Raw genomic sequence first — 12911 nt, 5'->3', positions numbered from 1 at the left:
CTATCCCGGTTACTGACGAGAGGACGAAGAGCGAGGGTTGCTGGGGGATGATATCCTCCTGGCATTGGGTGGTCAGCAGCGGGCACGCCCAGAGACAGCCCCCGACGGCCTGGGTGTGTGGGTGGGGATGCCACAGGGACTGGATCCGCTTGGAGTCCAGGTTCCAGACGGCCGCCCAGCCGTGGTTGTCGGTGGTGAGCAGGGCCAGATGGTTTTGCTGGGGGAGGGAGATGAACTCGAGATGGGTGATGGCTCGGTGGCTGTCGTCGCCGGCGGCCGTGTTGCTGTTCCGGATCAGCTCCTGGTGGGTCGGCCTGAAGAGGTAGACCGGCTGAGGGGCGGGGCGACTGGCCATCGGGCGCCGGGAGGAGGGAGTCGCTCGGCTTGGCTGGTCGGTTGAAGTCCGGCCTCGGCTCGGAGCCAGCGCTGGGCTCGGGGAAGTGGGACTCTGACGCAGTCATCATTGCATGGAGGCCCAAGTTCACAAGTTCAAAGACCAAAACACCCAAAGAAAATTTCCAGTGAAGACTTCAAAACTGAGATAGAAATCTTATTTACAAAACTGTAGATACAAAAGAAAAGAATAATTATGATGTTTTGGTGTGTCTGATCACTGCTAAGAGGATGGCGTTTTTCCCATCGGACCAACCCCAAGTAACAGATTCCTGGTCGTAAAGCTGACATTTAGGATCGGCGTTTGACGGGTGGGTAGGGTGAGTAACAAGTCGGGCCTGCCATCAAAAAGACATCGAATGTTGCGAGAGCGTAAGACCGATGTGTGGTGCAAGGAGGAAAGAGATTGGAGAAACATACGTATCACGATACTCGTGCAGGCCAAACAACCCGCGCCTTAGTAGCTTGATGGTCGACCGAGAGTCGCCCTGGAGTTTCAGTCCAAGATGGCCAACCGAGTCCTGGGGGTTCTCGAGCGAAGGATTGGAGATCATCTGGCCGGTCGTCCCCATACTCTGGACATCCCAAACCCGGATACTACAATCAGCACCAGCCGAGGCAAGGATGGTCGACTCGGCACTGAAAGTGAGCGAGTGTATTGATGCTTGATGGCCTCGCATCGTCTTCATCAGTCGCGATGATCCAATGTCCCACAGTTTAATCGATTGATCCTCTCCTGATTGCCCACATCCAGATTGTTTAAAAACTGCCAAAAGTTTGTTTTGAGGCTCACAGAATAAAACATACCTGCGGATGCTAATAGTTTTCCGTCAGGGCTGATTGCAACACAGTTAACCGGGCCTTCGTGTCCATGAAACACCCTGACCGAGTTGCCCCTTTGGACATCCCACAACCGACAAGTGCGGTCACTGGAGCCCGTGGCCAGATAAAGTGAATTCGGGTGGAATTTGACACACTAACGGGGGAAGAAAAAATCAGCCTATGTTGACGGGTGAGAAGGGAATAGTCATAAGAACGTACATCAACATCACTCAAATGGCCCACAAACATCCGCACCGCTCCAACACGCTCAGAGCACCACAGCCGGGCCGTTCGGTCCCTGCTCGCCGATGCGAAATAGATCCCCTTAGGACCCCATTCGACATCCCAAACAGGCTCCCTATGGCCCCGATAGACGACCAGGTTTTTGAAGAGGTCCAAGGACCAGAGCCGGATGGTTGAGTCTTGCGAGCTCGACAGAAGATGGCGAGGCGGCGAGGATGGGCCCGGAATTGGGTCGAACGACAGCGAATATACGGGCCCGGAATGACCGATTAGTTTGATCGAATTGCTGGACGTCTTCTTGCGCATCTTCCTTATCGTTTCAGCTGTCACGGAGTAGGGCGATCTTCTTAGCATATCTACTCATCACAGAAATCTCTCAAGAGAGGCCACAATACCTTCATTGCTCGCCATATTACTAGCCTCGGTGGTGCCATCATCTCTGATTGGCTCGAATGGTTCACCTTTGAGGTTCCAGAGCTTGATGTAGCTCTCCGAAAAACCAGCACCGAGAATCGTCACGTCATCTGAGAACCTAGCGGCAGTCATCCTAATCATCCCACAGCAGCCAGAAAAGAAGTGAGACAAGTTAGGTCCTGGGGGAAAGGAATCAGCGACTTGATAGGAGATGGAGTGGGATCGAACCAGAGAGTTCAAACAGATAGACTCCGTACGTTTGCCCGGCATCATGGATCGTGAATGCACACACACTCGGCTTCCCGACCTCCTTCTCAACTTGCTTGTTATCGTTGAACGCTTCTGGGCCCAGTCTGATCCGCTTTTTGGCTTCCCTGATCGACTCCACCTCTCTCCTCAAGTCGATCGTCTTGAAGTTGGTCGAATAGGGTAAAAGATCAGAAGGTGTCGGCGGGATCACGTCCGAGGTGGATAGGGAAGCTTCAGGTATGATCGGTGTTGTGGGCACATTGGTAGGATTCACTGTCGTCTTCGTGCCATCAGTCATCGCCGCGTCTGCATTTTCACCCTCTGGAAGATCACCGGGCTCTGTCGACTTGGGCGGAGCTCCTTCTTGCGCCAGAATTTTCGATACTTCCCTCATTAGTTTTGGATCTTTTGGAACAGGTCCCAGTTTTAGCGGAGGTTCGGTTGGAGCAGTTTGCTGCTGTTGCTGAGTGAAATCAGATTCAAGTCCGGATTGGAATTGACTGAGTAGGGATATAGGGGTATCTGGAGGAAAACAAATCAAAAGTAAATGAATAAAAGTTGAATGGGCCACGTCGGCAAATAAAGTGAGGCAAAAAGAGCTAGTGGTTACATTCAACTCGAACTTTCTCATTAATTGTACTTGTCATCCGATCCTTGGCTCTACTTTCATCGGTATCGCCACCCAGAGATTCAGTCTGTAGCCAAGTCATCAACAAATTTTTAGCGCGTTCACTGATCCTGATAACGTATCGCTCTCGCCTCCATCGTTGAGCGATCTCTGATTCTTGGATATGGTAGGGATGCCGTAGAGATGCTAAATGCTGGACCAAGTATGGCTCGGATATCTCGTGGTCTGTTGAAAAACTGAGTGTATAAGACAAGAAAGGAGAATTAGATTGGGGATGTCCAACTCGATCGTCTTGGACTCATGTCCGACGCATTCAGATTGAGCATTTTACCGATGCAAAAAATCGTCTGCAGCATCTCTTCTCCCATCCACTACCAAGTCAAGATATGAATGGACGAATAGAGGAAGTAAGAACGGCGTGAATGCAGGCCGATGGATATCCAGTGACTATTCAAAATCGACACAATAAGTAACGAGAGTCAGAAATTGATTACTAAAAGTAAAGATAAAAATCATCATGTTGAAGAGACTGACATTGTTCACAAACTCGCGCAGTCCTTCATAACCCTTGGCGTATTCAGATGGTTGCTTGATCAAGTTTCTACCGACGCCTTCTTTCTTCTTGCCCAGTCCAGCGATCGCGGCATCGGAAGTATTAGCGTTCTTGTCCGCGAATTCTTCAAGCCCAACGGTCCTTCCTTTAGCAGCAGAGGAGTTTGTGATGGCGTTGGCGAGCTCTGCACGGAGCGCCCCCTCGGCCTTGGCGAATCCACGCCGCGAGAGATATTCTAAGATCGCCTGGTCATTCAGGCCCCGTGGCGGTTGGAGGCCGGCAGCGGCGGGCTGAGGGACGGCCGGTCGTGGGGGAAGGCCGGCTGATGACGAGGACGGTGTGAGGTTGTTGGGCATCGTTGTGGTTGTTCGTCGATGGCCGCAGACTCCACTCACCGGGTGGCCGGCCAACAAATGGGCGTGCACCAAGAATGGCGTGACAGCTCAGTGAATCCAGTCGAGGCACGGCTGGAAAGCTGTCACATACCAACCAGAGCAGGGGAAACCCGCGGCCATGAATGTTTCTCAAATTTGCCCCCAAGAACAATGATCAGATATGACTACTTTGTTTGCACACACAGAGACGCACAGTCACATTTGTTTTTTATTATCTACCAGAAAAATGGTGTTGGATAAATCTGGCCACAAATCAATCATGAACAACCCCGTGTGCATCAGGCAACATGCAAAACCCAAAAATTACTCTGGTGGCCTGAACAAGAGGCACAAATGCCATAGTTCCATATTGCAGAAACTCATGTTGGTGGATGACACAAGAAGACTAGCCTTCACTTTGCAAGTGGAGAAAAAGTATAAATGTACAACCCGCAATGCATATACCAAGTTAAAGGGATTTGACACAATGAAGAGAGAGGAGACAGTGTCAAGCTGTAAGCATCATTAGAGCAGGCTAGACTATAGTAGTGTTATGAGCTGTAGAGGGTGGCTTTTCAGGTACATAGCCTATCACATACATGTCACAGCCTGCACACTCATAGTTTGAGATGGTGTGGATCCAGGCTGCAGCTTCCTTATCCTGCAATCTACCATCTTAGGATCCAGAACCCCCAGAACCCCAAAACCCAGACTCCTTCTTCCTCTCCTCATCACAGATCAGGCTAATATAATAAACTCAATCTTACTGATGGTTAAATTTGAAATGAGGCAACTGAGGGGACAAAAAGGCCCTCAGAAAGAACAGAGGATCAGAACCAATGATGTTCCATTGACTCAAGCCTGACAGTTGATATAGACTAGATACAAGGTGGCTGATTTGTGGGAACAACAGCATGATAATAAGGAATAATGAATAAAAAAATGAATGCAGGCAAGTGATACCTCATATGGGCAGAATTGCAATTCCAACACAAGTGGCAGCCAAGTGTCTTTGAAAATGCTGGAACAAGTCAGAGTTCATATAAGATAGGGAAGATTGAGGGAAGATCAAAGCAAGGGATTATTGTGATGACATCATGTGATCAACTCCCAGTGGTGGAGAAATAAGTGACCAAATGACAAGATGATTGAGCTGAAGCTAATCTTATACAGCCAGTGTAAAAGAAGTAGCGCTGCTCTGAAATTCAAGATAATTGTGTATATTGTTTTATCATACATACATTGATTGGCAACACCCCATTAATCTATTACTGTCTTGCCAAAAAATCGAACGTCTATCCTGACGCCAAAGTAACAATAGTTCAGTCAAGCAAAACCCACAAGATTCATGTATTCATGCAAATTATTCCAATTATTCCCTGCTCCGGATTTCCCCCCTCTGCTGAAAGTTGTTTTGATTAACTCAAATCAGCTTTACAAAAACAATGTTGGGAAGATATAGGTATCAGTGTCTTTTTTTAAAAAAAATGCAAGCAACACTGATAGAGGAAACCAAACAAACCGAATGCAAGAATTTGTTGAGCTTCCCAACTGGCTCAACTTCCTTCTCTTTCTCCATGGCATCCATGAGGTCTAGTTCACGCCTGCCTGTCTCGAAGTCCATCTGATCAAGTCTAACAAAATCTGTTTTGTGACATGTCTTCCATCCAATAAAAAACACGACAAATATCGGAAGGGAGATGTATGCTGATACGAATTTTGATATCGACCTGCGAATGAAAAGTGAAAGATGAAGATGTTTCTTCGTTAGAGCGAATGTTGCTGAAAACGAGTAACAAATTGATTAAAGTTTGACCCGCTTACCACTTGCCGGTCAAGAAGACCTCGAACCCGTTGAAGATGATAATCAAAGTACACATGGCCAATCCGAAATAAGATAGCCACGGCTGAAAAGGTGCCGTATAAGCAAACGTGTTGCGATCAATTCCGCTGTATTTTAATCCGTGATAAAATCGGATATAAGCCTATGCACATGAAATGCCAGAACGTTAGTTAGTACGGCTGATGACTGGCGGAGGCGGACATGCAAACGAACAAGTAGGATTGACCACCAAGTCACTAGCCCGGAGATGGATGATATGTTGGAAAACCATTCAAAAACCGTCCCTCCAGAAGTGGCCACATTCATGTAGGCCAGTAGTCCGAATACCGCTGTTAGGGCTATACCAGCAACCGGAATGCCTTGGCCCGTGCAGTGCGAAAATATCTTTGGAGCCATACGATCAGAAGATAAACCGAACAAAATTCTGGAACCAGCATCTGCGGATACGAATTCAAGCAGCCCGTCAGGATGTAAGAACAGGAATCAGTCCGGATTTACAAAATGAATCATTTCTGCTATTCTGCAGCCTTGCTAAAAGACCACATTGGCTGTGGAAAAAACTCACATAGATCTGAATTTGCTGCTGAGAATACCGCAGTTAGAATGACTACGTTCACAATGTCTGGTAATACTGAGATACCTGCTGATTTGATTGCAATAACAAATGGCGATGAAGTTGCATCGCCACTACCACCTAGTAGGTCCGGGGAATTATAGGGTACCAATAATCCAACGACTGTCATGCCACCAATGTAAAATATCAAGATACGATAAAACACTTTGTTGATGGCCTTGGGGACATTCTTCCGCGGATTTTCAGCTTCCCCGGCCGCCAGAGCTACGATCTCGGTACCTTCAATGGATTTGTTTATTTAGCTTTTGTAGTTAAGCAGTTATCTTTGTTTGAGAAAATCTCATATACCTTGGTATGAAAAAGCGGCTTGAACCAAGACCGACCAGAAGGCGAGAAATCTACCAGTGGATCCAGGGATCTCATTCAATTGGTTGAACGGACCTGGTGAAAGCCAGTATCTTTTAAAGAGTTGAGAGAAGAGCAATCAGCTGGTCTGAACTTGGCGTGTAGCTTGGAGAATCTGTTGATGTAATATACCTAAACCCGATTCGATCGTGATTTGGACCACCACCTAAGGAGATGTACGAGAGGCTTAAGAAAACATTCAATTGACACTTGATATGGACTCTTGAAACTTACCCAAGTCAAGAATGATACCGAGGATAATCAATCCTACTATAGCAATAACTTTGACAGCAGCTGTTTAAACACACAAAATTCAATATCCAACCCCTGAGCTGATAGAGATACATCAAAAATGCCCACAGCAAACAAATTCTGCCTTTCCGGAGGTTGAAGATCACGATTTTGACAAAGCGTCAAGTTTGTTGGTTTGTTTGACTTAAGATTTGGAAGAAGGCAACTCACTTCGCCATACCATTTCACGCCAAAGAAGTTGACAGTCGTCGTGGCAACTAAAAACTAAAAAGTTTAGATCGTCCAGAGTTTAAAAAAAGGGAATTGAGAAGCTTTCAACAACAAATCAAGGTTGGGATGAATTTATCAATAAGATCCTCACAATCGTAATCCATACGGCAACATTAACGTCCTTAGCCCAATACTTGATCTGCAATTCAAATACAATAAACATATGTCTATAATTGAGCGGGGTATTATGGGTGCGGTCTCGAGTTGCGTACCACGATGCCCGCCGCGGTGATCTCGGTTGGTAGAGTGACCGCGAATGAGTACCTAGAATGGATTTGAATTAGGCCATGGTAAAAGAGCCTTATGTTGGGAATCCTAGTCAGATGCTTACCAATAGTTCCAGCCAACTGTTTCGTTCAAATGAAGACATAGTAAATATTTGCCCAGGATTCATGCAGAGAGTACGACTTTATCGCAAAAACTCCCCCGGTACTTTGCGCACGAGATGGCAGAGTAGAGAAATAAAAAACTGACTGGCAAAACCCAGAGCTGGGTCCACAAACCGAGTGGTGTAGTGTATGAAAGCGCCGGTGACCTGTAGTTTGCAAGAAAAGGCCCCAGCATAGGCATCAGTCGAAATACCAGATGGTTGTAAAGTTGAATGTGGAGAACGGTAGATCAAAGACGGAAACACTTACTGGGAACATGGTGACCATTTCACCCTGCAATTACATTTGCGAGTAAAAAAGTGGAATAGGTGAATCAGTCAAACATTTTGTAGATTGCAACGATGCGCAAAACCGGACAGACCAATGCAACCATCATGCTATAGACAATCGCCCCTGGTGAGCAATAATGATTGTAAGAAGTAAGCCTAAAACGGGGGGTGTGACTGGATTAAAAGTGTCATCTTGACTAACCCATGATGGCGTACCCGAGAAGAAGGGCAACGGGGCCACCTTTATGCAATGCTTCTCCCGACCCAACGAACAAACCAGTGCCAATAGTACCTATTGCAGGTGAATTGAATAGTTTTACTTGCTTTAGCTGGGTCTTAGTGGACTTTCACATTGGGCAAGAACGAACCGCCAATGGCTATCATGGAAACATGGCGCGCTTTGAGACGCCGTTGCATCTGGCCATCTGGTTCATTGTTAGAAGCAGTTTCACCGACGATCTCATCGACAATTTCGGGTTCCAGGGATAGGTTCGATTTTTCCAGATCAGAATCAAGTTTCTTTTCTGGTGGGGAGTCCATAGTGTGCTCTTGAGGATGTCAAAGGTGCGATGTCAGCTATACAAAATGACCGGGTTGCTTGAAGTTTCACTGCGGATGAATCGGCAAGGGATAGTCAGTTGCTGCATGCACAAGCGACCGAATGTAAGCGAATCAACATCAATCAGACCTATCGCAAGTTCCGGCTGTCCCAGACGGCTTATCTCAAGTCCGGGCTGTGCACCCAAGAAGGCCTGGCTTATTCTGACGTAGCTGGTCGTCGCGAGAAGACTGGTCTCAATTTGAAGATCTGCCGAATAGAATACAGGGGAAAAAGGTGTTCGGAGTGGTGGCCGGAGTTAGCTAGAAACATTGGCCCACGGAGGATCATTATAAAGTTGGACCGAGATCACCTTAAAGATGATCACCATAGTGACTCGAGAGCTGCGAAGTTGTGTGCGCTCGATAGGCATGTGCTTGGTAAGTATGTAATTATGCATTTGTGTGTGTCTCCGGGTGAGAAAGCTCCTTCAAGCTCGGGCGGAGCAGAATATCAAGCTTCCACCGTAGGCTCCTCTGATGGCCCGATGGCAGGTCGCACTTCGTGTGAGGCTTCGCGCCGTGCTCCCAGGCAGGCGAGGGAAACCGTGCCCAAGCGGCCACAGAATTTTGGCAGGTTTTGGCCTGGGCCAGGCTCGCCCGGCTTCAGCAGAACGATGTGTTTCTCAGGAAGCGTGGACCATTTGATTTGTTTTCCTGGATTGGCAGCTCCTAAAATAGGGCCACGGGAATAGATTTCAGAAGATACTGAGCTCGTATTGTGAACCGGAATAGCTTGCGGACACCTTCGGCCACCGGTCATTGTCACGGGCAGCTGCCGCCTGCTGGAACGGAGAGGCCGATCGAGCACTGCTAGATCAATAAAAAGCTTTTGTTAAGGCCCGAACTGCCCTCCCCCGGGTCGAGCCTGTTTTTGACTGGGTGAGGTGAATAGTCGGCAATTTGCCGGTGGTTTGCCCGTCAGGGCGGTCGAACGTGCCTGTCCGCTGATCTTGTGGGGCTCCGGTTTGCTCGGCAATTTGACCGAATGGTCAAATCGGCGTTAGGTTTGACCAACATTTGACTGAATGTGGGTCGGGGCGGTTGGCGCTTCGACGGCGTGTTTGACGGCTGACCGGAGGCCTGTTTTTTGGCCGTTAACGGCCGCAGAGCGAGGTGCGTCAAATTGACGACCGAACTTCCGGCATTTTTGACGGCGCCCCGCAAATGCCGTGTAGGTGTGAGCCGAACTTGACGCAGTTCCTCCTGCGGAGGTCGCGCGAACGGAGGTCGCGTTCGCGCGACCTCCCCACAGGCGGTGATCTTTGGCACAGGAGGAAGTTGGTTTTTTGAGAAACTCACACTTTCTTTAGTAATCTCATCTCCCTAATCTTGCCAAGGCATTTCTCCTTGTTTTCAGTGCATGAAAGCTCTGCATGTTGCGGAGGGGACTACCTTTTCCAAAGTTTCATTATCTGATTTCTTCCGGAGGACTTCCCTCCAATCTGGGAACCCCTTCCAGACCCAGATCTGAACCAAATTTTGCAGGGAACTCTAGGCTTTGGGACTCTGGTAGGCTACCAGATTGCGACGGGAAGCCGCGCACTGGCTCGAACTTAGTCAGTCCCTCTTCTGAGGGGCGGGCAGGGGCCCCTCGCGCGAAGCGCGAGCCTCCGAAGGAGGAGACAGAGACCCTGCGGGGCCCTCCTCCAGAGAGGCTTTGTTAAGCTCGACTGTGGCTGGGACGTCAAGTGGACGCCCCCTGCAGTGCACAACAAGTTTTTCGCAGTGCGCAAAGTACATCCATTTTATTATCCAACATATTCATAAATTATTTTCCCACACACCACATGCATAGAAATGTCAGATCACCAGGAAATATTCATAAAATGAAACCTCTGAGGCCCTGTTTGGCAGCGTGATTATTACGCAATAAATAATCTTGCCATGTCCCCCTACATTGTGTAAGACACTACTTTTCCGCCTGATCTTTTGAAAGTAAACTGCCAAGCCTTATGAGGGTTTAATTTCAAAAGATTATCTTAAAAAGACATGTTTTACCATATGTAATGTAGCATGTTTCCAATTATTACGCTGCGTAATATGACACTGCCAAACAGGGCCTGAAATTTTTAGCAATAGTATGCCATCAGAACATGAGAAATGAGGGGTGCACAGCGGGAGTAGGAAAATGACTGCTAACCATACAGCTTTTTTGTTATAGACCCAAACAGTCTGAAACTTCCAGGAACCTTTGAATTATGAATATTATCTGTGATATCAAATATTAGAAATAGTGTGTCATCACAACATGAGATATAAGGGGGGTGTGATTGCCTCAGTAGGAAATTACCACTAACTGTATAACTTTGTTTGTTACACAACCAAACAGTCTGAAAAGTTCTGGGATATTCCTATCTTAAATATGCTATGTGCTATGAAAGTTATGGTGATTCACTGATAGTGTGTCATCAGAACATCACATATGATGGCTGCACATTAGTCATCATGCATTACCAACTTAACAATTTCTACATGTTTCCGCTGACGTCACCCTGGAGAGCCCCTACCAAGCCGCCTTGTGTAGCACATATCCAGGGGACATTTTTTGCAAAATGCTCCTCATGTAAATCACAGGATACATCTCCAATTTGATTTATTTTTCCAAGATGGTCCAAATGTAATTGGTATTTTATGGGGTTTGCCTCACCTTGGGAGTTTGCTTGGCACTTGCGTGCAAGTGCCATTGCACAATATTGTTTAAGAACCCTTTTAGATATATCCTGGAACTTGAGCCTCAATGTATGCTGAATTTCTGATGAATTTATGTTTAACTTATGCTCAATTGAGCTGAAGGCATTTTGGAAAGGAGTTGAATTCAATTGAAAACCAGCTCCAAATTGACTCTAGTTATTACTGGAACTATTTTAGAACACATTTTCAACCACCTTGCAAAGCAATATCAAATACTTGGCAGAAACAAGGCATTTACCACAGGAATCATATATTTCTAGAGTTGGCCCCTTTCAACAGTGGGTCAGCTACGCTACCATAGCTGTTAGTGTAGCGTAGCGCAGCGCAAATGCGCTATTTTTTAGTGTAGTGTTAGCGCAATTGCGCACATCTGCGCTAATGCTACGCACACAGGGTGCAAAGCTATTTTAGCTTTTAGCATAGCATTAGCACAGATTCGTGCAATGGCGCTAACGCTAAGCACGCAGGGCGCAAAAGAGCTTTCACTACGCTGCGCTACAGCACTTTTTGAGGCAAAAAGGCCTTTTTTCCGCTAAAAGCGCCTTAGCGCGACATAGCGCAGCGTAGCGGCTGTAGTGTAGCGCTAATGCTAAAGAAACATTGAGCTGCTGTTAGCGCCGCTGAAATTAGCGCAGCGTAGCGGTGCTAACAGCGGGCTAACGCTATTCAAAAAAGGCCAGCGCTTTTTGCCGCTAGGCTAAACGTTAGGGCTAAAATAGCATAGTTTAGCGTAACGGCCCACTGTTGCCCCTATCATCTGTTGGCAGGTACTTGGCACCCGCTGGTGGGTACCTGTGGAAGTGCGCAGGTATCCGTCAGGTGCGGGTGCCAGTGTCCAGTCTGGGTTCAAATTCAGGCAGGTACCTGCACACAAATCACCATTCTGCACAGCTCTGCTTGCCCCTAGTGCCCATTGGCGGGTACTAGGTACATGTGGGTGGGTACCCATGGAAATACTCAGGTAACTGCCAGCATGCGGGTGTCCATTCTGGGTCAAAATTCAGGAAGGTACCTGCACCCGCTGCAGGTACCCGCGTGCAAAGTCCCAGCTCTATATATTTAATACGACAAGATGTTTATCATAAATGCCCAAAAGCTCAAGAAATGTTAGTGGTTCACAAAAAGATACATGTGTCAGTTTGTGTGACACATTCTTTGATTTCTGAAGTTTTTCACAACATATTTGAAGTTCTGGGAAAAGTCTAGCAGAAAAAAATCACCATTCTGCACAGCTCTGCTTGCCCCTAGTGCCCATTGGCGGGTACTAGGTACATGTGGGTGGGTACCCATGGAAATACTCAGGTAACTGCCAGCATGCGGGTGTCCATTCTGGGTCAAAATTCAGGAAGGTACCTGCACCCGCTGCAGGTACCCGCGTGCAAAGTCCCAGCTCTATATATTTAATACTACAAGATGTTTATCATAAATTCCCAAAAGCTCAAGAAATGTTAGTGGTTCACAAAAAGATACATGTGTCAGTTTGTGTGACACATTCTTTGATTTCTGAAGTTTTTCACAACATATTTGAAGTTCTGGGAAAAGTCTAGCAGAAAAAACCTTATATTAGGGGGTTTCAAACATGGTGCAGGTCCTGTTTCAGGCACCCCAAATTCAGGAAATTGGTGCAACTGCAAGACACCCTGCATACATGGACCCAATTTTACCCAAAGAACATGCAGAAATAATTTAAAAAATCTTTGTGCAGGAACTTTGTTTTCCTGGATTGGGTTTCCTGAACTGGGACCTGCACCATGTTTGAAACCCCCTAATAATCAGGAGTTGTGTATGACTTCCCAAAATCATTTGTGTACATATGGCTGAACGTTATGAACCATTTTTGAAGGTTCCACCTAAGCCCCTGGCTCTGCATGAGCACTCAGCTTGGCATCACTTGGGTAAGTGATGAAAAATTTGACACACCAGCACACATGTGTAAATTTGT

General features: G+C 47.0%; 2 protein-coding genes across 2 annotated transcripts; both read right to left on the bottom strand.

Annotated features, from left to right (window-relative positions):
- Nucleotides 1–616: 616 nt before the first annotated feature.
- Nucleotides 617–3658, bottom strand: PtA15_8A696 (uncharacterized protein; the record flags this gene model as incomplete). Its single annotated transcript, XM_053172152.1, has 9 exons — nucleotides 617–731; nucleotides 814–1129; nucleotides 1201–1369; nucleotides 1435–1781; nucleotides 1854–2005; nucleotides 2130–2643; nucleotides 2732–2985; nucleotides 3081–3196; nucleotides 3284–3658. The coding sequence occupies 9 exons, from the start codon at nucleotides 3656–3658 to the stop codon at nucleotides 617–619; spliced, it is 2358 nt and encodes a 785-aa protein (XP_053023345.1).
- Nucleotides 3659–5099: 1441 nt separating this feature from the next.
- PtA15_8A695 (uncharacterized protein) lies at nucleotides 5100–8218 on the bottom strand (the record flags this gene model as incomplete). The annotated part of the gene is made up of 18 exons (XM_053172151.1): nucleotides 5100–5108; nucleotides 5199–5406; nucleotides 5501–5661; nucleotides 5733–5956; nucleotides 6085–6372; nucleotides 6442–6551; nucleotides 6631–6664; nucleotides 6733–6792; nucleotides 6859–6874; nucleotides 6961–7014; nucleotides 7112–7159; nucleotides 7233–7284; nucleotides 7352–7367; nucleotides 7495–7555; nucleotides 7659–7682; nucleotides 7771–7802; nucleotides 7881–7970; nucleotides 8047–8218. 18 exons carry the CDS (start codon nucleotides 8216–8218, stop codon nucleotides 5100–5102), a joined length of 1659 nt encoding a protein of 552 aa, XP_053023344.1.
- Between the last annotated feature and the right edge of the window lie 4693 nt (nucleotides 8219–12911).

The sequence above is a fragment of the Puccinia triticina genome, chromosome 8A (genome assembly GCF_026914185.1).
Source record: "Puccinia triticina chromosome 8A, complete sequence".
Taxonomy (NCBI): Eukaryota; Fungi; Basidiomycota; class Pucciniomycetes; order Pucciniales; family Pucciniaceae; genus Puccinia; species Puccinia triticina.
The sequence above is the reverse complement of the archived record's forward strand: the minus strand, read 5'-3'. Positions and strand labels throughout refer to the sequence as shown.